Genomic DNA, 27,444 nt, shown 5'->3' on the forward strand with positions numbered 1-27,444 from the left:
TAAGCAGTGATCTGGCAGTTTTTGACTGCTTTCAAAAGAGATTAAAAGTTTATATCATAAGAGCAGTCAATTTGGAAAAGGTGCTACCGAAACTGTAACATAATTGCATAGTTTTTATCAGCCTTTAAAAAAAGAAAACTTAACTTTAAAAAAACTTAACTTTAAAAAAACTTAACTTTAAAAAAAGAGCTCTTAGTAACCGGGCTCTTACTAGATAAATATTATAACTAATGCTGTATCTAATTACTAAATAACATAAAAACTTTGTTAAGGATAAATTTAAGAAGTTGAAGAATTTTTATGAGGATAAAACTCCTTTAATTTTGAAACATTTTGAAAGCTTTAAATATTTATTTTTTTAACTACTGCTACTTTTATTTGCTTGTAAAAATGCTGCAATTAAGTCTTGAAAAAATGCTTTAAAATTATTTAAAAAAGTTATTATAAAAAAGACATTTTTACAAAAAGTGTAAAGAATGTAAAATATATATTCTTGTAGTTTAACATCTAAACTCTCCGTTTGTGGCCCTTTAATGGTTTTTTGTCTTCAAAAGTGACAAAATCAAGTACTCCTAAAAAAGTACATAAAAAAAAAAAAAATTAAATTTGTTATCCACAATGTTTTTCTTTGTTATGATTATAACAATTGTGCAAAATCTTAATAAAACAAATAATAGTTAGAGTTCAACCCAATTTTTCAAACAGTTTTTAGGTTATGACAAATAGTTTCTATTATTGTCTATTATTACATTAAAACTTAAAGATGTAAGATTAAAGTAAATTTAGGAAGTAATATAAAATAATAGTTGTAATTCAAAAATGTAGCTAAAAATAGCAAACTATTTAGGAAATAAGTTTTAAAATTTTACAATTTTAAATAAATTGTTCTGCAAGGGATAATCTACAACATAAGTAATGTCTTTGATGGAGTTAGTAAGTTCTTGTGATGGTTTTCAACCCATCGAAGTATAAACTTTTCTGTTACTTGTTCTTTGTCAGTGAGGCATTTTATTTCTCAACAAGACTGATCATCTTTTCAGTTATATCATTTGCAACTGTCATGTGTTCAGCCAGTTTATAAATCTTCTTGAAGACTGGATCAGATATCCACTGTTCTGGTAGTTTTTTAAGGAATCTATGAAACTTTTCTTTACTTAAATGTCACCAGATCCTCCGATTTTAACTGTTGGGATTTACTTGTTAACTTAACACGCGAAGGGGTGTTTGCCAATGCTGTTTAATGTAGATTTTGTACCATCTTTTCTTTGATTAATGCTGACACTTTGTCATATAAAATGGCCATGCCAACCAGATATTCAGAGAGAAGTCAGAGGTGCCTTGAAAATGGTTTATGTGTCTTAATGATAAGAATCTTCATTAGGTAGGTCTTCAGATTTGATAAAATTTGATGTCATTGAGAGGGGCTCATACTCTAAATGATGCTTCATTCATCTGTTTTAGTGGAATGCCCCAGAGTTTCAGACAGAACACAACAAACAATTAGCTAGGTTTAGACACAATATAGTATATAGTACATAATATAATATAATAGTAAATTACAGGTGAGCTAACACAGTAAGTAAGACACCTCTAACTATATGAAAGACAATATATACATATTACTATAGGCATGACAGATATTAGATTATATTGATGACAGGAAGTACATTTCTACTATACTTGGTATACTTGGTGCCATAAGCTAGCTTGCGCCCTGTAGGCAAATGTCAAATCAATATTAATTCAGTATTTATTTATTATATTGTATTAGTTCACCTATGAAATAAAAAAATTACATTCACATTAGAATTCAGCATATAAGTAAGTAGGTAATTAAATAAGTTTATAATATGTCAAAGTTTCTATAAGCTAAGCAATTATTCTACAACCCAAAACCCTCAGTCAATGTATGTTGGCTCCCTGCATGTTCTATGCAAGGAGTGTATGTTCAATGTGCACACATTCCCTGATGTTTTATCACCTAAAATATTTAATATTAAATATTAAAAACAGTACAATATTTAAAATAAAAGTATTCTTTAATAATTAAAATATTTAGTACTTAAAAAATAAAAAGCATTCTAGTTTTAAAGTGATCTTAATTTTGTCAACATTAAACATAAAGAGCTGTTAAAAATTATTTTATACCATAAATGGTAAGCATTAGTCATCAGTATATATATATATATATATATATATATATATATATATATATATATATATATATATATATATATATATATATATATATATATATATATATATATATATATATATATATATATATAGGGTCATTTCGGATAAAGCGAGCCATCGGATAAAGCGAGCTGGTCGCCTAAATATTGCAATTTTACGAAATCAAATTATGCTTTCGATTTATAACAATTTATTTAATATTAGTTATTCATTTTAAAGTCTAATGAATATTTTAAAAACAGTTGCTAAGCAATTATTTTCGCAGTGGTATAATTATAATCATTCGAGTAGTAACAAAACGTTTTTTTGCTTTAAGACCTTATATTTTGTATAGCTTCAATTAAGAAAAGTGAGTATTTCATATTTGACACTATTTATAGTAAATATGATTGTAATATTAGTAATATGAGAAACTATTTCAAAAAATACAGTGTTGATATGTATTTGAGCGATGATAAAGTTTTTTAATCGAATTTTCAACCTGGCTCGGTTTTGCATAACTGTTAGATAAACCGAGCCAAGGGCATTCAGGTAAACCGAGCCATTGGCTCACTTTTCCAAAAATTGCAATAATAAATAAATGTAAAAAATATTATAAATTTTTTTGCTTTTTGACCCACATGAATTGTTAATTTATTGGAATTTTTATGATATTTTTACAGAATGGTACGTTATCAACCGATCACGGCCCGAAGAAGCCAAAAATCTCAAGGAAAACAAAAATTGTCCGAGCTGGTACCGGAAATTCGAGGACAACATCGAAGTCCAAAAAAACTGCCGAGCCCTCAAAGTCATGCAGGCACAAAACTAAATTTATGGCAAAAAGGAAATATGGCTGGTGCTATGGAAGAATACAGAAAACAAGAAGAAAAACCTTCAACTGAACGGTTGTCAATACGGCTGATAGCGAGAGCGTGGAATGTGTCATATGAAACTTTGAGGAGGAGATTGTCAGGAAAAGTGAGCAAAGTGGAAAGTGCTTCTGGGAGACCCATAATTCTTTCACAACAAAGTGAAGAAGAATTAGCAGAGACTGTAAGAAAAATGGCACGAGCAGGGTTTCCTTTGTCGCGCAAAGATATTCGAGAAATTGCATATGCTTATTCTGATGCTAAAGGAATAAAAGGATTTTCAGAATTAAAAAAAATTGCCGGTTATTACTGGTTTCAGGGATTTTTGAACAGATTTCCTGATATAAGCACAAAAAAGGCAGAGAATCTGTCTGCAGCAAGAGCAATGGGTATGAACAAAACTCAGGTTATGAAATGTTTTGATTTGTATGAAGACTTAGTGCAAAGACTGGATATAAAAGACAGTCCTAGGCACATTTGGAATGTGGACGAGACAGGTGTGATGAATATTCACAAGGCAGAAGAAGCTGTGGCAATTGTTGGTGAACCTGCTTATAATCTTACTGCATTAGAAAGAGGGGAGACATCTACTGTCTTGGCAGCATTAAATGCATTTGGCGATATTATACCACCTATGATCATTCATAAAGGAAAAACTGTTGGCAAAGGCTGGAAAGATGGTGCTCCTTTTGGTGCTATTGTAAAAGCAAGTGATAGTGGCTGGATAAATAAAGACTTGTTTATGGAATTTGGACAGTTATTTGTCAACAATTTACAATGATTAGGACTATTAAACGGTCGACCTCATCTTTTAATTATGGACAATCACTATTTACATGTGTTTAACCTTGAATTTTTAAACCTAATGAAAGCAAACAATATTCATGTATTTGCATTACCAAGCCATACTACTCATTGGCTGCAACCGCTGGATCGTGTGCCTTTTGGTTCATTTAAGAGAAAGTGGAATGAGGGCATGAGATTGTTTACACGAAAGAATGCTGGCCGTAAACTGGAAAAAAAGGAATTTTTTAGCTTGTTTACACCAACTTGGCAAGCATCGATGACTGTTGAGCTGGCTCAGGCTGGCTATCGTGCTACTGGCTTGTTTCCATTTAATGCCAAAGCTATTCCTGAAGAGGCTTTTGCACCAAGCACCATTACAGAAAGAAAATTAGATTCAACAGCCTCGAATTCTCAGCCCAATATATTGTCAAATATTGAAAATTCTTGTTTGCCACTGCGATCGAGTATTGAACAGCCACCTGTACCTAATGCAGCTATGAATTTGCAGTTGATTTCTGTGACCGAATCCGTTGACATAATTAATCTGAATGAAATGCAATTGCCAGATATTTCAAATAGTTCTAATGCTAAACTTGTTGATACAGCTAATAAAGATAATATTAATGCATCTAATTCTAATACTCGCCTAGATAAGCAGCATGAGCAACATGTCAATACTGATATTGCTGGTAGTACTTGTTTACCTACCACTGATGAAAATGCAATTGTGTCAATTGAACAAGCAGACCTCGATGTGTCTTTCGAAAACTTGATGCCAGTGCCACACAGAGATCGACCACAAAGCAGTCGGCCACGTAAGAAACCACCATCTTATAAATTGACATCAGAAGAAAATGTAGCATTTATTCAAAAAAGAACCAAACCAATAACAAAAAAAGCAGCTAAAGAGAAAGAGACCAGCAAAGAAAAGAAACAGAAGAAAACTGTTAAACAGAAGGTTATAAAGAAAAAGAAAGAATCCAAAAAAGAAAAGAAACAAAAAGAAGAGGACATTTGCAAATATTGTGGGTTTGCATATGGTGAAGCAACTGATCCTCTCATTGATGATGAATGGATTGAGTGTGACGCGTGCCGTGATTGGTTACATGAGAGCTGTATCGAAATAACCTTGTGTGGACAACTATGTGCTGATTGTGTTCAAACAACAACTAAGTAAATTAACTCTAGTTAAGACTTGATATTTTGCATTTTGTACTGCATCATTTATCTGCAGCTTTAGCAGTATTATTTTTATTAGACTAGTCGCTGACATTTTTATATTGCTTTTTTTCTTTAAATTTTTTGCATTGTATGCATTTGAGGTTAATGTTTGCAAACTTTTAATACCAGTTTACTATATCGTAGGTAATAAAGTTAATATTAATATAGTAAATATTATTTGTAATAATACTTCCAATTTTGTAAATTTTTGTCTGAAATAAAAGCTAAATGGCTCACTTTAGAATAATCATATAAGCTATTGGCTCGCTTTACCAATAATAGTGGCTCACTTTATAAATTTGTTAATATAAAGCGAGCCTTTCCTATGTATCATATATAGTTTACTTGGCTCACTTTATATTAGTGTGGCTCACTTTACATTATATCATAGTTTAGGTATCTGTAATAGAGTTTTCTAGTACAAGAAGTATTAAGATATCTCACATAGTTATTAATACACCCTGATTTTAGTTTTATTGGCTCGCTTTATTCGAAATGACCCTATATATATATATATATTTATATATATATAATATATATATATATATATATATATATATATATACATATATATGTATATATATATATATATATATGTATATATAAATATATATATATATATATGTATATATATATATATATATATATATATGTATATATATGTATATATAAATATATATATATATATGTATATATATATATATATGTATATATATGTATATATAAATATATATATATATATATATATATATATATATATATATATATATATATATATATATATATATATATATATATTATTTTAAGCATGCTTGTTATTGATGGTAAGGATTGTTTTATATTATACAGAAAAACTTATTCTGAAAATCTGAAAAATTAATTGAAACATTCAATTTATTTTATAAATTTTTAAAACTGTATTATAAATGTTATTTTGTGTTATTTTTAAGATGGTACCATCTGCTTATCACCTAACAAAATATGCTTTATGGGTGGTAGATCGTAAGCTTTTTATATTTCAATATTACTTTGTTTTTAAAATAGTTTTTGATTTGTAAATATAATGGTGCTTTAATGCATTTTTCTGTTTGCTATTTTATTCATAAAGTAATTATGTTAATTAAATATAATTTAATTCTTTTTTTAACATTCTTTATTAGATCAAGCATACTAGGTTTTTCAAATGATGACATGAAGGTGTTTAAAGAAAGACAATATCCATGTCTTTCTAATTACCCTTTTGCTGTATGTATAGTAAAATAAATTTATATAATAAAATATCAAATAACGATAAATTAGATAACAGTTTTCAATTTTGTTTATTTAGCAAAATGTTTAGCAATATTATTATAAAAATAGGTCATACAAAATACTTTTTTATTTTATTATATAAATATGTCTTATTTAAATGTTCTAAATATTTAAATAAAACATATTTATATAATAATATATTTTTATAGTTATATATTTATACAATAGTATAACAGGTTTTTAATATAAAACTTAAGCTGTCCAATAAATATAATTTAGATTCAGTTAGGACATATTTTCAGAGCTTTACTTAGACCTTTACTCATTCTTAAGGAGTTCAACAGAAATATGTAGAGTAGGGTGTCCCAAAAAAAAATAATTTTTGCAACTTTTTTCCGTTCTCTTGTGTCACCTGAGTTCATATGTAACAGTAAACAAATTCTGACCTCAATTTCAGTAATATGTAAAACCACAATTTTTTAAATTTTTGATAAATTTTGAGTTTTTTACATTATATTTAAACCCCACAATTTTACATTTTTGCTGTTCATTTTACCTAAAAGATTTGGAAAACCAATATTTTTAGGCTAGTTGGAAATCAGGTGATCTGGCTGGTCTGTTACTTTTTTTATTATAATAAATATTTTAACAGAATATACATTTCAGTTATAAACTGCTATCAATATGTGTCCTGAATAAAATTTAAAATAAATTAGGTACTAAAAAATCAAAAAATTATTAATACTTTTAAAGGAAAAACACTCTGTGTCTTTTTTAAAAGTGGCTAAAACAGATAAATAAGGTTTAAACATAACTGTTTCCATAAAAAAATAGCAGTCAGCATTATATTACCGGATATGGATGAAATTTATGACATACTGCTGGGTTTTATTCAGTCAGCAAGCTTCAAAGGTAGTGACCAGGTTAAATCAATTTTAAGTCTTCTAAAAGACTTTGACATAGTAGATCAAATTTTTGGTATTTGTTGCAACATAACATTGTTTAATACAAGAATATACTCTGGAGCAAATGTTATTTTTAACTGGGTTCTTAAGATTCCACTTCTATGGTGTCACTGCAGAAACCTTATGCTAAAGGTGCACAATTCTTACATTATGGAGGTTTTGCAGGGAAGACAAATGGGCCAAAGAAAGGGCTGTATGTTAAATTCCAGAAAACCTGGTGCACACCCAAAGAGAAGGTGGACTAAGATTGAAAAACTTAAGCTACCATTCATATTTGAGTCCACTAACTTTTGGGACCTTGTAGGCAAATTTGGGGTCAAATGCATAATTGTATTTTTGTTTGGTAAATATAAGCTAATATGGCATATTTGTATTTGTATTGTATTTGATTAAACAATTTCTTAAATATTTTATTTTTATTTGTATTTGATTAAAATGTGTTTTTTCGATAAACTAGGTTACTCAAGGTTTTTTCAGGAAATACCAAGCCGTTCGTTTTTTTTAATCTTTACTACTAAAATAAATAATAATTTGTTTTAGTTGGTATTTGCGACAACACCTGTTTTTATTCTTCTATTTAGAAGACCATTTTATCAGACTTGTTTTTATATTGTTTCTTAAACTAAAGTACAAATATTTGTATTTGTAAATGGAGAATGTTGATCTAATAATTGTATTTGGAAATCTAGATTTCCAAATAATTGTATTTGGAAATCTAGATTTCCAAATACAAATTCAAATACAAATATATGAATATTTGTATTTGAATTTGTATTTGGAAATCTAGATTTAACAAATATGTATTTTTATTTGTTTTACCAGGTAGACCATGATAACTATGGTTAGCAGTCAAGATGAACCAAGTTGTTCAAAGTTTAAAATGTTTAATAATCTAAAAAGTTATTTTTTAAATTTTTGTTATAGTTTTTCAGTAGGTTGGTAGAAAAGTTTTTAGATGTTTGTCTGTAAAAATAGAAGAGAATTTTTTCTTGTCTTTACACATGTTCATATATAAAGACAAAAAGTTATTATCTATCTATAAATACATTTATAAATATCTATATATAATCTTAAAATATTTTTAATTGCAGACCTTATTTAATTGGGTTGTGTTAAAAAGGTTGCTTATCAATGAAAATATGTATGAAACTTGTTATACATAAAATAAATAAATAAAAAATCACTGATTTAAATTTCTCTGTAATAACTTTTGACTCTATGTTAGCCAGAATCTATTGGGTAATCAAGCCAGAATTGATTGGGTAATCAAGCCAGAATTGATTGGGTAATCAAGCCAAAATCGATTGGATGTACTTTGGGTAGACAATCTTTGAGTATACTACTTTGAAGTATACCCAAAGAAGAATATAAAAACCCCTAACCAAGCTACTTTAAAATTTTATTTTTTGCTTTGTTTATAGAGGGGATTCAATAAACTTTTCTACCAACAATAAGTAATTCATGTTGAATAGTTGCTATTTGCTTTGCTACAGAATTTTTTTAAAAGTTACAAATACACTCAGAGTTAGCTGGTGAAGCAGTTTTGCTTCTCAAGATTTATGCTTCAGCTAAAGTGTTATAATTAGAGAGAGAGAAAAAAAATTATCTTGCGAAATAGAATGATTTTATTCAGTAGTAACTTTTTTTTATTACATTTTAAACTTTAAAATGATTAAATTTTTTTTTGTTAGCAAATTTTATATAGTTGCTTAATTTTTTTGTAAAAGGCAAAAGGCACGTAGAAATATTGATATTTTATGAAATTTGTTTATTTATTTTTTAATTAAATAAAATTAATTTTTCAGCCTTTGACAAAAGTTTGTGGCAATGGTATTCGTGAAGCTGACGAAATATGTGATTGTGGAACTTTGGAGGTTTTTTAATATTTTTAGCAACAAGTTTAAATAATTTTATACAGGCCATTACTATTCTTAAGTTAAATAAACCATCACCACCACTGTCCCCACTTACACTAGCATCATCATCATTATTATTGCAATTCCTTTTGCTTTAGTAAGAAAACTTTGCATGGCATGGCTGCTTATCGAAAACTTTTGCTTTTTTCAGAATATTCAGACTAATCATAACATTTATGTCAAAAATTTTTTTTCCTTTTTAATGAGCAAATTAGTATTGTATTGCTATATGTCAGGACCCATATTTGCAAATTATAAATTATTTAATGACAATATGGCCTATATGTATTATGTGCAAGTAATATGTATTTTAGAAAATTTTATTCAATTTTTTTATTTATTTATTCAAAAATCAATAATAAGAACAAAATAAAATCACTCAAAAACACTAAATAATTATGAAATTTTAAAAAGTTAAATACCGATATATTGCTGATACAATTGTCAAAATGTATTTTTCATTAAAACAAATTTATTGAGTGTACTATTGATCTAACAATTTGTATAGAATTAAATGATTTGCTTGTCATTTAAAATTATTGTTAATATCCCACCAACTATCTATGATAATGATGGTCATTATTTACAAGATTTCCTACCAAACACTTTCTATAGTGTTTAAAGATATTTTAGTGTATAATTAAATCATGTTTACAAAAACATTTTCATTTTTCTAAATAGTAAGGAGTGCTGCTCATTGACTCTTTTTTTTCTGGTCTTTTTTTTTAATTTTTTTTTTTATGTTAACAGAATATGGAAGAACTTTTGTCCAACCTGTTTGGGTTTTATATATATATATATATATATATATATATATATATATATATATATATATATATATATATATATATATACACAGCTATAGTATCACTTATGGAGAAAAGTTTACAAAAAAAAGTATACTAACTGGGAAAAACTGATTACGAGGAAATTTTTGTGTAACTGAAATTTTTTTGTCTCTGTAGGAATACATTTTTTTTGTAAAGAATGATCGTAAAGCTATGTAAAAAAATGATTGCAAGCAACTTTTAGGAAAAGTGACAAGTACATACATCTTATAGCCTGTTATTGGTAGGAGTGCTGCTACATTGACTGAGGGTTCGGATATGGTCAGGGTTAAGGTTAGGGCGAGGTTTAAATATATTCAGTAAATAATTATTTTTTAAATAAATTAAAAATATATATATATATATATATATATATATATATATATATATATATATATATATATATATATAATAATTAAATAAAAAAAAATTATAATTAAAAAAAAAATATCTTTATAACAAAATATCATGGTGGAAAACCCCTCAGAAATATGAAATTTCAGAAAAAAATATTATTTTCTTGTTTTGTGCAAAGTTTATCAGCAATTCACAATCTAAAAACCATTTTTAGACTCTTCTACAGCTTGTAGTCCGGACATCATACCTGTTATAGTCTTGCAGAAGTCTTCTCCGGAGCTGTCGTCTATACTTTCAAAACTATTTAACAATTGCTTATCAGAATCTTGTTTTCTAGCCTGCTGGAAAGCGGCATCTGTTGTCCCTATTTTCAAAAATTCTGGAAAACAATCTGATTTGTCTAACAAATGTCCCATTATTCTTCTTCCTATCATAAGCAAGGTTTTTTATTTTTTATCTAACAAACTGTTAATCTCTCATCTTGAATCTTTTAATCTCTCATCTTGAACAATTTACTTTCTGATCATCAATATAGATTTCGATCTTCTCATTCTACAGCTGAATTGCTAACAGTAGTATCCGATAGGTTTTATTGTGCATTAGATAAAGGTGGAGAGGTTAAGGCCATCGCTCTTGACATTTCTAAAGTTTTTTATAAAGTCTGGGATTCAGGTCTTCTCCATAAGCTTTCTTCTTACAGTGTATCTGGTAACATCTTTAAGATTATTGAATCCTTCCTTTCTAATCGTAGTATAAAAGTTGTCCTTGATGGACAGCACTCTTGTTCATATACTGTAACTTCAGGGGTTCTATACTCTTTTTAATTTACATTAATGATCTTCCAGATATTCTCACATCTAAGGTGGCATTATTCGCTGATGGTACTACCATTTATTCTTGTCATGATAAAAAGCCAACACTCTCTGATTGCTTGGAGGGGGTATTTGAGCTTGAAAAGGATCTCACTTCTGCTACAGCATGGGGCTCACAGTGGCTAGTGAACATCAATTCAGATAAAACACTTTTTTTCAGCCAATCATTATGGCAGTAATTTAGATCTTCCTATATTTATGAATGGTAATGTACTCAATGAGTCATCTACCCTCCATCTTCTAGGATTAACTCTTACTTCCAATCTTTTTTGGAAACCATATATCAAATCCATTGCAAATCTAACATCTGTTAAGGTTGCATCTCTTTATCGAGCTCAATACTTTTTTTACAAAAAAAGACATTTATATTGTAAATTTATATTGTAAATATACATTTATATGTAAAAATGTGGATGCGTTCTATTCACTCTAAAAATTGCATAAAACCTAAATGATGACTTAAAACACATTAAAAGTCACATAAAAAAAGTATGAAAATTTATGGAAAATTTTTTAAATTAATGGATAACATCAAATTTTTTCTTTCATATTTTATTAAAAATAAAAAAATAAATAACATAAACAAAACTTAATATTTCATTAAAAACATAAATAGCATAAGAAAACTTAATTTGAAATCATATTAGAAAATTGTACATAGTAAAATATTTATCACATCACTGTCGCTGTCTGATAATGTATGAATATGTTTGTAGACAGGTGCAAAATCACTTTCATCACTAGAAGATATAATGACCTCGTCAGATCTGCATGCTAATGTACCATGAGGAATTTCTGCTGGTTTTTTTACTTTGACAAGATAGTCGGTAATCAGACCCTTTGATGATTTGCCTAATTCTTTGTGAAGTTCTCGGTAGCCAGACATACAAAATTTCAGCTCACGTTGAAATTTCAAGGCGGGCTCTGAATTGTTGTCATTCACAAGGAAATGATGTTCTAATTTACTGGAAAGTTGGAGACCTTCTCAAATTAAATTTTCTGTGAGTGGGGCAGGTTCTTCTTCTGGTTCATTATCTTTTTACAAAATCTTTGATAGTAACCAATTCCACACTTTCCAAAATGTCATCATCACATAGGGCTTCGTCCACAAATTCTTAAACATCGTTTTCACTAAAAGTATAAAAACCTTCTCCACCAATTTCTTTGGTCAATGAAATAATTTTTGATGACATGTTTGTTATTTGATTTGACTCATTTCTTTTTGATACGCATTCAGGCCAAGCTGCTTTCCAATATGCATTTAATGTTTGTGGTCTTATTTCAGCAATTGCTAAGGCAGAATGGTTTATACTGTCCAAAATATTAAATTTTTTCCAAAATTCAGTAACTGTGGTTGGCTCTTTTTCAAGTTTATCAAAAATGAATTGAAAAGTGAACTTTACATAACATTTCTTAAAGGTGGAAATAATTCCCTAATCTAATGGTTGAATAAGGCTGGTTGAGGAAAAAAAGCTAGTTCTATGTTTGGATGCTCTAAATTTGCATGATCTGGTGCATTATCAAGAATTAATAGGAATTTAAATTTGAGACACTTCTCTTTCATGTATTTTTCGACTACTGTTACAAAGCATTTATTGAACCATTCAGTGAAAATAGCAGTTGTCACCCAGGCCTTCTTGTTTGCCATCCAATGTACGGGCAGTTTTTTTAGATCTTTCAATACACGTGGTTTCAAAGATCGATTTACAAGCAGCAGTTTCAACATTCGATCTCCAGATGCATTACTGCAAAGCAAAAAAGTAACTCGATCTTTTGCAGCTTTAAAACCACTTGCAGTTTTTTCGGACTTTGAAATGTAGGTACGGGTTGGCATCTTTTTTTCAAAATAATCCAGTTTCGTCTGCATTAAAAATTTGATTGGCACAATATCCGCCATATTTTAGCACTCAAATTTGTACCAGAAATGACAGATTTTCTTACTGCCACTTCATTTTTTTTATTGCTCTAACTGTAGATTCACCCAAATTAAAATGTTTACCTATGGCTGTAGATCCTTCTCCTTTTGCCAAACTATCCAAAATTATAATTTTTTTTTCTAAGGAAATTGCACTCCTCTTCTGTTTTTGTTTTTTATTATTATTATCAAACATTTTTCTAAAATCAACAAAAACAATGGAATTTAAGGAAATAAATTCTAGAAAAACGTTAAAAATTTACAATTCCTTCGAAAAAACTAATGTTGAAGTAAAACCTTTTTCTCAGAGTTTAGATTTCTACTAATAGTAATAGTAATCAATAGCTGCATAAAACATTACAATTTACATATAATGCAAAATATGAAAAGAATTTCAAAGCATGCTTTGTTTTCAAAATATGAAAAGAATTTCAAAGCGTGCTTTGTTTTCAAAATGTGAAAAGAATTTCAAAGCATGCTTTGTTTTCAAACGAATTATCAATTATGCACTAAGAGCTAAAAAAAATTAATTGATAAAAAAAATTAATTTTTTAATTCAATATATTTTTTTGCGGCATTTCATTTTTATAATATTTTTTTAGTTGCTTTATTTGTTTATTTACTCTGTTTTTTTTTTCTGGTAAGTTTTATAGATAAATTGAATATTTTAAATTTCTATTTTTTTTGGTTCCTTACTTTATTATAGTTATATGTTTTTAATTAATTTTTGTAGATGTGTGAAAGAAATGGTGACAACTGTTGTGAGCCAAGAAGTTGTGTTTTAAAAGCCAGTGCACAATGCAACTATTTTTTTAATCCTGAATGTTGTCAACCATCTTGTTTGGTAATTGTCTTTTAGTTATTGTTTGTGTTTAGATTAAAGTTGGTTATATCAAAAAATACATCAACATAACAACATATTTAAACTGGTTTTTAATTTTTCTGTGTTCAAGTTAGCTAACTTCAAGACATGGTTCAAGTTTTAAACTTTCTTTTAACCATGATGATTTCAAATGCAAATGTTAAAAAAAATTACAGCATATTGGAGTCAAGTTGATGATGAACAATATTTTGTAATCCTAAAATAGACTCTTGAAAAAATTTTAAATTTTATCTTGTTGTTTAGAAAAAAGTGACCATTTAAAATTTGCAACCCCCCATGTTATAAAGTGGTTGTATTTATTACATGATTATTAAACCAAACAAATAGATTAAATTTAAATTAAATTTGAATTTTATTAATGAATTTTATTCAACTTTAGAAAAACATAAAATGTTGTTATTTTTATTTATTATCTTCTATAATTTATTTTTGTGAAATGTTTTGGAAATCAATGACTTCTTAAGGTGTTTTTTTTTAAACATTTATTCATTTTAAAAAACCTTTACTCATTGTTGGACATTTTTTTTGTCAAAAAAGAGTTTCCAATGAAATGTAAAATGCCATTCTGGCAGCTTACGTTACGTTGGAATACATTGGCAGCGTTATGTTGTTTTTTTTTTATAACTTTTGTTAGTTTAGTTCATGTTTAATTTTTTTTTCTTTTTAATTTTGATTCACTCCTAACAGGGCTGCGAGCTACCACTATTAAGATGTTTAACCAGTACAAAGTTAAGAAGAAAAAAAAAAGAGTTATAGCAAAGAGAATAGAGTTAGAGCAAGGAAACAATTGACAGAGAACTTAAAAAGTTAAAGATTGTATGAGTTAAAAAAACATGAAAATGGGAGAGAGTTCCAAAGGGTTAAAGTGCAGGGAAAAAAACTAGACAAATAAAAGTTTTTAAAACATACAGGGACAGATACAGTAAAAGAATGAGACTTTGCTGAATGAAAAGTCAAGCAAGAATGAGTTTTAGTTGATGGAACTAGAGAGGATAGCTCCTTTGAGTAGCAACCATGAAACAATTGATATTAAATATGCAGTTAGAAAATTAACTAACATTGTGTTAGTTAATTTTCTAACTGCATATTTAATATCATTTAAAGGCTCCAGGGGAAAAACGATGAGATTCCAAATTTGCCTGAAAAAATTGTTCTAGTGCCATCTAGTAGCATTTTTTGTCGCCTTTCAGAATATCGTATTGCGAAAAGGGAAAAAACAATGGCAATCCTATGAAAAATGCTTTATAAAATTGCCCATCCCATCCCTTTACAGCGTGGCGTCATACATTGTCTCTCTTTAATTTTTTTACTGTAAGTTATTGCTTAAATTAGTATTAATTGATTAAAAGAAATTTAAGAATGATAAATACACGTTATTACCGTTAAAAAAGCATTAGTGGATTTTATTCTACATAGTCTATATCTCGGAATAGTTATTTTATACGCACTTAATATATGCACACATTTTTATCAGTTGTGAAAGTTTCTTTTGCTCATATCTCAAAATGAGATTTTTGGTTATCTCATTGTTTTTCCCCTGGACCCTTCATTTGTGCTGTAATTATGTGATTTATGTAATGGTTTGCATAATTGATTTTAATATAGAATACTTTTAAAATAAAGATTTAATGCAAAAAGTTCATTTCAATTTCAAAACAAAAATCCAAAATCTGAAAAAAAAAATTATATATAGTAATATTTATTCTTAATAAAGCAAAACTAAATTTAGGGTACACTACTTTTAAATTTTTTAATATTCAAAATTAATTTTAATTATTGATTATTTATACCTAATTGGCAAATAAAAAATGATCGGGTTTTCCAAATTACTTTTTAATTACCATTACTTAATGTCAATTGTTTATTTTTATTAAAATCTGAGGTTAATCCAATCTAAACCAAATTGCTTTATGTATTAAATTAAAAAATAATCTGGTTTTTCATATTATTCTTTGATATGAGAATGATGAAGGTTGACCTTTATCAAAGAGCATTTAATGATGTATACATAAGGCTCAAGAGAGTAATATCAAGTTGTTTCTAAGTTCTGATTGCTTTAATTTTTTGTAAAACATCCATATTTGACACTATTATGTTAATAAAGTGTCAATGAGAGTGTCTGTTATAAATATAAAGCTTGTATCAGGACTTAACTTTATATTCAATTGCTGAGGTAAAGTTGGTCCTAGATCCAAAGTTACCCCAGTTGAGTAAAAAAATTTGTTTTAGTTTTGAGGTTTGTATTATTATTTTGTTATTAATTTTATGTTTGTTTTATTGTCTCACATATATAAATATTAAAAATAATAAATAGAGTAGAGTAGAGTAGCAATCAGTAATCAACTAAATTAATCTCTACCTTTTATCATGAGATGATGTTAAGACAGTGATTTTTTTTAAATCCTTTCTATTAAAGCAAAATAAAAAAAGCTTAAAATTGTATTTTTAAACTAGTTGATCAAAAAAGTAGTAGCAATAAAACACTGACCCAATTAAGACATCCAATTGGATTGCAATGGACATCCAATTGGATTGCAATGAACATCCAATGGGATTGCAATGGACATCCAATTGGATTGCAATGGACATCCAATTGAATTGCAATGGACATCCAATTGGATTGCAATGGACATCCAACTGAATTGGATTTATTTTATGTAGACTGGATTATACCATAAGATTATTGTAAAATAGACTTTAAAATTTTTTTTATTTTAAATGCATTGGAGTGTTTTTTTTATTTTGCTAATAAATATTTGGTATTTTTCAGTCATAAACAAAATTAAATTTATTATTTTTTCAGTTTAGGCAACAAGGATCAATATGTAGGATAGCAACCAATGAATGTGACTTGCCAGAGTATTGTGAAGGAAACACGGCTACTGTAATAACTGTTGTCTTTGTGTATATATTACATTTTTTGAGACTAATGCTCAAGTGTTTTTCTCAGTTCACAATTAAAATAGTTTGTTTATATTTAATTTTAGTGTCCAGTTGATAACCATTACAGCAATGGAACTTCTTGTGTTAGTTCAGTAAAGTTGGCTGAGCTTTTTAATGGACCCATTGGTGACTCTTCAAGTTTTATTTCAAAACTTTCTCCCCCTATTACTGCACGTTATTTAAGAGTTATACCCCAAAAATGGGGTGATTCAGGATATGCTTGTTTTAAGCTTGATGTGCGTAGTTGTGTTAATGGTCAACCAGGTAAACTTATAAAAAATTTTAAGTTAATTTATTTTAAGTTTTTACCATATGGTATAATATTTATAAATTTAAAATCCCTAAAAGAATTTATAAATTTATAAATTTTATACCAAATGGTTAAAGAATATTTTCTTTGCTTTTAAATGTTTAATTTTTATTTAAACATTTTAACTTCTTCTGTTTTCTTTATTTAGAAAGTTTTTCTTTGCCTGCTGAAACACTTTTGAAGAAAGATAATTTGATCACAACGTTGTCATCATTGGAAAAAACATACACCATTTCTTTTAAGTTGAAACCAAAATCGTATTCTAAAGGTTGGAAAAGTGTCATCAATTTAGTAATTAATGGAAAGTCTGGACAAAGTATTGTTTCAGTATGGCTTCATAAGGATGGCTCTGGAATGTTGTATTTTGAGTCTGAAATCAGTGGAAAGAATAATTATAATTTTAATTCTGACCCTATTGCCCTTGATGGTTGGTCAAGTATTGAGCTCTCTCAAGTGCAACTTAATGGAGTTTTTACTTTTACAGCAAATATCAATGGAAAACTTATTCACAGCATTGAGAATACATTGCCAAGATCATATTCTAATGTTGGCGTGTATGTAGCTGATCCAGAATATGAAGCATTAGATGGTTCCATTAAAGATCTTAGTATTGCAAATATTGGTAACTAATTTTTTATTATTTTTTGTTTCAGAAAATGTCCATTAAAAAATCCTCCTTCCTTACCAATGTTGCTTATTGGGCTAGTGCCTTTGTTGAACTTTGGACCTTTTGGTTCCGATCCAGAACTCTAACCGCTGCACCACCACTGCACAATTATTATTCATAATAGTTGTGTTATAATGAATAACATTGTAGCACACCTGTTGGATGAATTTGAACCCAATAATAAATTGTTATGAATTTGAACTTAATACCACACCCATGTAGTATAGAAAATTATCCAAATTTTTATTCATTATAAGATTCTTTTTATTATTCTTGGAAATTATAAGATTCCTTTAAACATTTAGGTTTCATTTATTTAAAACACAATCAAAACAAAGATATTTTATTTTTATTTTTTAACAATTTTGATTATTTTAAGTAATTAAAATAATCAAAATTGTTATTTTTATTTATAAATGTTGTATTTTTAAAAAAAAATAGTTTATTGTTATTCAATTGCAGTTATTAAATTTTTATTTAACATAGTTAATTCATTGTGACAACCTAATTTGAAGAACTTGATTTTTTTTCTTTTTATTCAAATATTTATCAATTTTTTTGTTATAATTATACTTATAATCATGAGTACTTGCAAAATGAAATTAAGAAACCAAAATGATAATAGAAAAAAATAGTTTGTAATGATAAAAAATGACATAAAGATATAAGGATATTGTGTAATATTACATTAAAATTCACAAACATCTGCCAGCTTAAAGCTGCAACAGAAGAGTGATTTTAGTTGAAAAGACTTTGTATTAATGAAATTGTATCAATGAGCCTTTTTAGAAGTAAAATTATGTATCAACAAATAGAGCCACTTTAGAAGTAAAATTATCAGTAAGATCATAACTAAAAGATAAAGAACTAACTAAAAGATAAAGAACAACACAGGATCAAAGATAAATTTCGCTTTACCCCAAAAGTTACTGGAAATGAACGAGATGTTTAATTCAGGAGTTATAAAAGAATGATTCAATAATTAAAAAAGATTTTTTCAGCATACACCATATGAAGCCAGCTTACAGAGAAGGCCAGCACACCAGACTTTATTGAAATCCTTTCATATTTCAATAGCAATTCCCCCACCGCTTCCATCTAGTGCTTGATATAACTTTCCTGAGATAATATTAAAATGTTAATTAAAAATTTAATTAATCAATTAAAATTAATTAAATTGTTAAATTAATTAAAATCTTAAAGACTAATAGTAATAGCTAAAATAATAGTAAGAAGATTGGGTTGTACAGATAGGTCAGAACAACTTTCAGACTTTTAAAAATTAAAACCACAGATGTCATTTGTCATCCGACAAGAAAACTTTCATTTTAACTGCTACTATTATGTACTATTAGTATTTTAGATTCATTAAACAAGAGGAGCACTTGATTAAGAGTCTTGAATGAGTCTGACTTGACTAACTATAACTTTTAAAAGTCAAGTGATGAGGATATCTTACAAGTTATGGTATCTTGATCATGGGCAGACCTAAACGCATCTGGCTACTGTCTTGTAGAAGGCCTTCTTGGCAAAGACTTAAATGGTAACAGGTTCTGTTGACAAGGCCTTGATTCTGATCTTAGTCAGTGCTAAGTTTCTCCATATTTATCCTTAGGTGCTTCTGATCAGGCTTAATCTCTCTAAAACTATTATCTCATTCTTCTTCATCATCAGAGTCCTTCTATCAGTGTACCTCTTACAACTACCTTAAAGCTGACTGGGATTCTTTCCGTGATTTTCTTTGCAATAGTGCTTGGGTAAAAATCTTTAATTTTCCTGCTGACAAATGTACTTCTTATGTAACTTCTTAGATTCAGGCTGGTATGGAATCTTTTATTTCTTCTTGATGATTCTAATTCAAACCTAACTCTTCTCCACGGTTTTTCTCTCATTATGCTCCAAAACAGTTCTCCAGGAAACAGATGTCTGTTTAATATTGCTAGAAACCATTTTAAAAGGGTTTTGCCTAACGCCATAGTCTGCTATTCTCAGGTCATAAACTCTTGCATTTTATCTCAAAAATTAGGTTCCAAATACTTCTATGGAATCTTTAACATTTACTATAATAAAGCCAAATCTGCCATTCCTCCTCTCTTGCATATCTCAGATTTTGTTACCTCACCTAAAAATAAAGCTGAATTGTTTGCTAAGAACTTTTCATCAATTGCATTTCTTGATTTCTCTAATCACATTATATGTGATATAACTGACAAAAAGGTTGTTCCATTGCTTGACATTCATATCACTCCAGCTTCTGTATCTAATGTGATTTCCTGCTTAGACTCTTCAACAGCTTGTGGTCTGGATAACATACCTGTTATAGTCTTGCAGAAGTATTTCCTGAAGTTGTTGGCTATACTTTCAAAACTATTTAGCAAGTGCTTGAAAGAGTCTTATTTTCCAGCCTGCTGGAAAGCAGCATCTGTTATCCCTATTTTCAAAAATGCGATCTGACTTGACTAACTACTGTCCCATTACTCTTCTTACTGTCATAAGTTAAGATATAAAGTCTTTTTTTAACAAGCATTAAATTTTTTTCTTGAATCTGATTACTTACTTTCTAATTCTGATGATACTGGTAACTTACTTTCTGATTATCAGTATGGATTTCGGTTTTCTCGTTCTACTGCTCATTTGTTAACGGTAATAACAGATAGGTTTTATTGTACATTAAATACATGTCGAGAGGTTAAGGCTACCGCTCTTAACATTTTTAAAGCTTTTGATAAAGTTTGGCATGCTGGTCTTCTCCATTAACTTTCTTCTTATGGTATATCAAGTAACATCTTTAAAATTATTGAATCCTTCCTTACCAATTGTAGTATAAAAGTTGTCCTCGATGGACTGCACTCTTCTTCATATTTTGTAACTTCAGGAGTTCCTCAATAGGGTGGAGCAATTTTAAAAATTTTTGAAAGTTGATTTGCTTGAGCTGCGAATCGATGTCTTTTGGTGGAAAAAGAACCTTACTTTTTTTTTAATTTAGATGAGTTCTTGAGGTTCCTCTTTGGATTCTAAATTTTTGACAGGTCCTAATATTGTTGAAATTTTTTTTTCTAAACTATATCAACCTGGTACTCAAAAGAAGCAAAATATTATGCTGATTTCGAAAAAAATCTTTGTTTTTATTTAAAGCAAAAAAAGAATTTAAAAATAGAGTCGTTTTTTTTTATAAAAAACCCTCGTCTTCAACCAAACGGGGGTTTAGGTATAATTTTGCAAATATTTTTTTCACCAAAATTTTTTTAAAATAAAATTATTTATAAAACAAACATATTTTCTGCTTTTTTTGAGTTCAAAGTTGATATGGTTTAGAAAAAAAAAAAATTCAAAAAAATTATAACCTGTCCAAAGTTTAGAATCCAAAGAGGAACCTCAAGATCTCATTAAAATCAAAAAATATTTTTTTACTTTCATCTTATAAATAATAGACATAGATTCGTGTCTCAGGAATATTGATTTTTGAACTTCTTTTTTTTGCTATGAAAGTTGTTCCACCCTATTCCTCAAGGTTCTATCCTTGGCCCAATACTCTTTTTAGTTTACATTAACGATCTCCTAGAAATTCTTACTTCTAAGGTGGCATTGTTTGCTGATGATACTACTATTTATTCTTGTTTCGTTTAGATGCCAACACTCTCTAGTTGCTTAGAGGGGGCTTAAAAAGGAATCTCATTTCTGCTACAGAAAGGGGCTCTCAGTGGCTTATGAATTTTAATTCAGATAAAACTTAATTTTTTTAAGGTAAATGATATCGCAACAATCTAGATCTTCCTATATTTATGAATGGTAATGTACTTGATGAGTCATCTACCCTTCATCTTTTAGGACTAGCTCTTACTTCCTATCTTTTTTAGGAACCATATATCAAATCTATTTCAAATTTAGCATCTGCTAAGGTTACGTCACTTTTTCGTGCTTGCCACTTTCTTACTTTAGATTCTATATCTCTATAATTCTGTAATCCTTCCTTGTATGGAATACTGTTGCTATATCTAGAGCAGATCTTCGAATGATGCCCTTTCTTTTTTAGAAAAGGTGCAAAACACATTGTAATTATAGTTGGACCTGCTCTTTCAGCCAACTTTCAACCATTGTCACATTATCGTAATGTTGTTGTACTATCGAATTCGCTCCCTTCATCTTGTTTTTTTGATTCATATAATTTGCGATCTTTTAAGTTGTCTGCTTATTGTTATCTTGCTTCTTAATTTTCATATTTTCTTTTGTAGTAACTTCCAACTCTTTTTGCAGCCTGCAACTGGAAGTTAAAAAAAAAAAAAAAATTATCAAAAGCATTAAAACAATCAATTATTAAAATTTTATAATTCTTAGTAATTAACATAGTAAAGAACATATTAATTTAAATAACTTTATTTAACTAGTTTTGTTAAAAACAAGTAAAGTTGATCTTTATTTAACTTGTTTTGGGACAAAAGTATGGATTTATTACATTTTGGAATAAAAAGTAAGAAAAATAGTTATTTAAAAAGCTTATTGTTCTTCATCTTCACTTTCAATAGTTTTAATTTACACCAATTGAAGAATTTTATTTAACAATTTCAATTAATTTTATTGATAGTTTCTGAACTATTTTGTAAAAGTTGAATGCTTTGTGATTCTTATATTTATAATCAATATTTTTATATCACACAATTCGACATTTTTAACATGACTTTAACAAGGAAATTCTGCTAAAACTTTTCTTTTAAGAATACTATGATTAGTATTTGAACCTCATTCACTTTGGTTTGTTTGTTCTGTTAACCTTTTACTTAACTTCATAATTTTTAAATGTTTGTTTTTTCTTTCAAAATTTTTAATGCCAAACCTTTTCCTTTCCTTTTTATCCTTATTTCGCGTAATTGACTTAAAATATTTAAAGTACTCTTTAGGTTGATTATTGTTTTTTTGTTTGCATAATTTTGTTTTCATAAATCCTTTTTTTAAATGCTATATCAGGAGGCATATATGAGTGAGAAAAATCCATTCTATATTAATTCTATGTTGATATGCAAAAGTATTAATTATTGAGAGTATAACTTTATTTTTGATTTTTTCAACCACAAGAATCAGACAAAAGTCTAATATTATTAAAGTTGTTGGTTTCAATAAAACTTATAAACTTCCAATAACACTAGAACCTCTACCTACTTAGTATCCAAGCTCCAAGTATAAAAGTAAATTTCTTTGTTACTTTGTTTTGATTTGTAACCCTTATGAGTACCAATACCCAAAAAATGTTGCCACACTTGACACAAAATAATATGCTTCAGCTGTAGGACTTTTAAGGAATTCTTTATTCTGCATCAAATCAAAACAAATTGTAACTGTGTCTCTCCATTTGTCTCATTTCATAGTTAATAAATTTTTTTTGGTCAAAACTAGTACACAAGTTAGTTCACAAATTAGGGTTTTTCCTCTTTTGCTGATCTTTTTAATATATATTAAGCATTTATATTTTGTTCAAAAAGAGAAAATATCTTTTCAAATAGAACCAAAGCCTAAATTTAAGTAAGTAACAAAAATATTATAATAAACAAGGTATTTAACATCTGCCGGTGGATTTTCTTGTTAAAATTTTTTATGCATTTAATTAAATTTAGGCTTGACAGCAAATACCAAACATTATTAGAGTCACTTCTTGAATAGCGTCCTGATTTGCATCTTTATTTTGAAATATGTTCCTTAACTTTTTTTTATACTTATTATATTTTGAATTTCGCCTTTTCGTTCAGGCCTGGAATTATTGTGTTTTAACATATTTTGCTGTATTTGTCATTATAGTGCTTTCCATTTAAAATATTGAATAGTGTTTTTGTACAAACATTTACTTAGTTGTTCATTTGATATGTTTTATTCAGTTAAAAGTTTCTTGTTGTTTTAATTTGTAATTACTTTGCCTTCTTTTTTGATTTATAAAATGTCATTATAGTTGAAATCATTTTAATTTAAGTGAAAGTTATCAAATATTGCTTTAAATCTAATGTTTGATAGACTGAGAGCTTTACAAAAATTATTTAAATGTTTACAAGAAATTACCAGTTGTTTGCTACATGATGAATTGATCACATGTTTTTTTTTTCCTTCTAATTTTCAAAATTTCTACTCAATTTTTGTCCTTTTCCCGATTCTGAAACAGTTACATACTCCTTTCAATAAAGTTTATTTATTCAAGGGTTCATTATAGAAATATGAAAAGTTATTTAAATACCTTCAATTTTTAAAAACCACATTGTCATGGGAAAGGCATCAGAGATTTGATTGGCCTAATGGAGTTATCACTCTTTGGCACTAAAGTTAATTTAGATTTAATGGAAACATGTTAAAAAAAGTGTTTTTGAGTTAAAATAACATATCCATTAAAATATATATATATGTATATATATATATATATATATATATATATATATATATATATATATATATATATATATATATATATATATATATATATATATATATATATATATATATATATATATATATATATATATATATAAATTAGTAGAAAATCACTTTACACAAATTTTTTCATTTAACACCTGTGTTTCATCAATAAAGACTCATCAGAAAATCTGATGAGTCTTTATTGATCTTTATCTGATAATTTTTCTGATGAGTCTTTATTGATGAAACACAGTGTTTAATGAAAAAAATTTTTGTTAAGTGATTTTTTACTAATTTATATATGTATATATATATATATATATATATATATATATATATATATATATATATATATATATATATATATATATATATATATATATATATATATATATATATATATATATTAGGGGTATTCAAAAAAAGTGAATTTTCAAATCTAAAAAACCATACCCCCCAAATTTGGGGCAAATGTATAAAAAATGAGCCTCGCAAAGTTTGAGCGCTGTCCGATCACTTTTTTCCCCCCCCTCAAATTAAAAATTTAGGGGAAAATTGACCGAAAAGTGTTAATTTTCAGGCGCCTTGAGGGAGGAGTAATTTTTTTTTTTCAAATTTTTTTTTCCTGCTATATCTATATAGGCCTATATTTTTGTTTAAAAATATATGGTTTTTTTCCTACTTCTCAAAAATCTATTTTTGGTGGTATTGAAAATCATGAAAATCAGAATTTTTGTAGTTTTATATATATATATATATATATATATATATATATATATATATATATATATATATATATATATATATATATATATATATATATATATATATATATATATGTATATTTATTTATAAGCCTTGTGTGTATTAACATATACACACAAGGCCTCTTTAACTATTCCCAAGACATACCAGAGGGAGCAACCTACTTCATTTTGCCAGAAAGAATGAACAGTTGTTGGTTGTGACCTCAGCAATGTTGTTTATCTATATTGAAAAAAACACTATTTATCTATATTGAAAAATCAAAATGAGCAAGAATAAATAAAATTATAAATTTATATTCAAGTTTTATAACAGAAAAAAAATTTACAAATCTAATAATAATCAAGTTTAACTCTTTATCTTTTTTCGCATCACACCAAGTCCATCATTAAACTTAATCTTTGAAATTGTACCGGATTTTTGTTCTTGTGATCTGAATACAGATCGAACTTTGAACAGTTAGCAATCTGTTGTGCTTTTCAGTTTCATCAGAATATCTATGAATATACTGCCCCATCATACCTATTGACCGTTCTGAATGGTCATTTACAAAAATCAAAGTTGCAGCATATTTTTGAAAACTTTTGAAGCATGACTGAGTATGCCAATAGTTTGGTGGAAATGAGAGCCAGTCTTGAACTCGTTGCTTATCAAACCCAATCATGTCAAAAATCTGGTAAGAAAAGACATCAACCAAGGCAGACAAGGATGGTGGTTTTTTCCTAATTTCTGAGACTCTAATACAGCATCGACAGCTATTGGGTTTGTACATACCTTCTTGTACAGATGCATTTGATGTATGGCTGTAATGTCAAGAAAAGGAGCTTGATGACATCCTCAGATTGTAGATACCATTTTGCATAAAAGCAAACAATAAATTCTGTAATAAGCTTAATTTCAATTTTCAGTTTATCATTTTCCTGAACAAACGTAAGTTGATTGGATAAAAGCCGAAGCTTTAGATAATAAATTGCTTTTCCTAAAAATCTTGCATGATGAATTGCACCAGTTTTTCTTACTTTATATGTTATAGGGGATAAGTACGTGACAACTAATTCTGCAAGCTCACTTCTATCATCTCTTATAATACCTGGTTTACTAATGTATGCTTTGCAAAATGTTAATGACTTCATAGCTGCCTTTTCTAAAAAACTGCTTTTAACCTTATTCCAATCAAACCATAACAGTAGAACTGAATTATAGTTAAAATTAGGTTCTTCAAAAATATTTTTAAGCTTTTTGAAAAGAGGATTATCAGGTCCACTAGTTTCTTCATTGGTCACTAATTTCCAAAAGTGAAGCATTCTTAATTCAGTCACATGATGCCTACATGCTATTTGGAGGAGATACTTATCCAGTTCTTGAGATATTCTGGAAACTGATCCTTTATTCGTCCCAGTGTTGGATGATGTTGTATCAAAGCATATTTCTCTAGTTTTTGATGTAAATTGATACTCCTTAATTAAGTTCATTACACCTAAGAACTGATCTTCACTAGTGGATGACGCTAGTGGAGGTACTCCAAGTAGGTAAGTCTGTCCATTAATGTTAACTAAAACAGCCATTCTATCCCTCTTTAACATTTTCCCATTGTTTAGCTCAAACAAGGTCTTCCCATCAAAATGAGTTATACATGGATATGGAGATGCGTCTATGGCTGCTTTAACATCTTCTTTTGAAATTTTTGCCATGTTTTCATTTTCTTTTTTCATTTTTCTATATGCGGTAGACTGACTGCTTTTAACTTCTTTAAGATCAACACCTGATTGATATAGAATTGCATTTGTTACCTTCTGTAAAACATTTGGTGATATATCACAGGCTGTAGCAGTAAGTGAAACATTACCAGCAAAAACATCTTTTGGAATTTTTGCAATTACTGTGTCTGGGTTTTCAGAGACTTCTATATGATACCAATCACCTGGCTCGAAATCAGATTCAATTGAAGAATCATCGCTTAGAATTGTGTCTATAAGTTCAACGTTGGGTACATCATCTCTCAAAATCTTAGGCTGTAAACGATTTTTCTTTCTGATGCTTTCTTTTGCCTAATTAACAGAAAAAATGTAATTTTAGTTTTTAATTTTAAAATTAGTGGAAAAAAGAATTAACAGAGCTTGAGAAAGAGCTAAAGTAATTAATTAAAAGTATTGAATACCTTTTTTCTATATATCCTCTGAACCAATAACAAACTTTCTTTCATTTTCCCGATCTTTAAGAAATTTTAGATCTTCAATCTTGTCTTTTAGTGATCTTTTTTTATCTTTACTGATTGTGTCTTTGAGATTAGAATTACCAGCCCAAAAAAGTTTTTTTATTTCAATCTCAA

General features: G+C 28.0%; 1 protein-coding gene across 1 annotated transcript in view; it reads left to right on the forward strand.

The window, feature by feature from the left end:
- LOC136089329 (uncharacterized) overlaps window positions 1–27,444 on the forward strand; it is a 62,327-nt gene that overhangs the window by 25,316 nt on the left and 9,567 nt on the right. The window contains exons 14-20 of the mRNA XM_065815294.1: window positions 6,005–6,056; window positions 6,215–6,299; window positions 9,076–9,144; window positions 13,891–14,001; window positions 16,844–16,924; window positions 17,028–17,247; window positions 17,442–17,915. Of these exons, the coding sequence (XP_065671366.1) occupies window positions 6,005–6,056; window positions 6,215–6,299; window positions 9,076–9,144; window positions 13,891–14,001; window positions 16,844–16,924; window positions 17,028–17,247; window positions 17,442–17,915 (1,092 nt within the window). The remainder of the gene's footprint in view (window positions 1–6,004; window positions 6,057–6,214; window positions 6,300–9,075; window positions 9,145–13,890; window positions 14,002–16,843; window positions 16,925–17,027; window positions 17,248–17,441; window positions 17,916–27,444) is intronic.

Source organism: Hydra vulgaris, chromosome 13, assembly GCF_038396675.1.
Source record: "Hydra vulgaris chromosome 13, alternate assembly HydraT2T_AEP".
Classification (NCBI taxonomy): Eukaryota; Metazoa; Cnidaria; class Hydrozoa; order Anthoathecata; family Hydridae; genus Hydra; species Hydra vulgaris.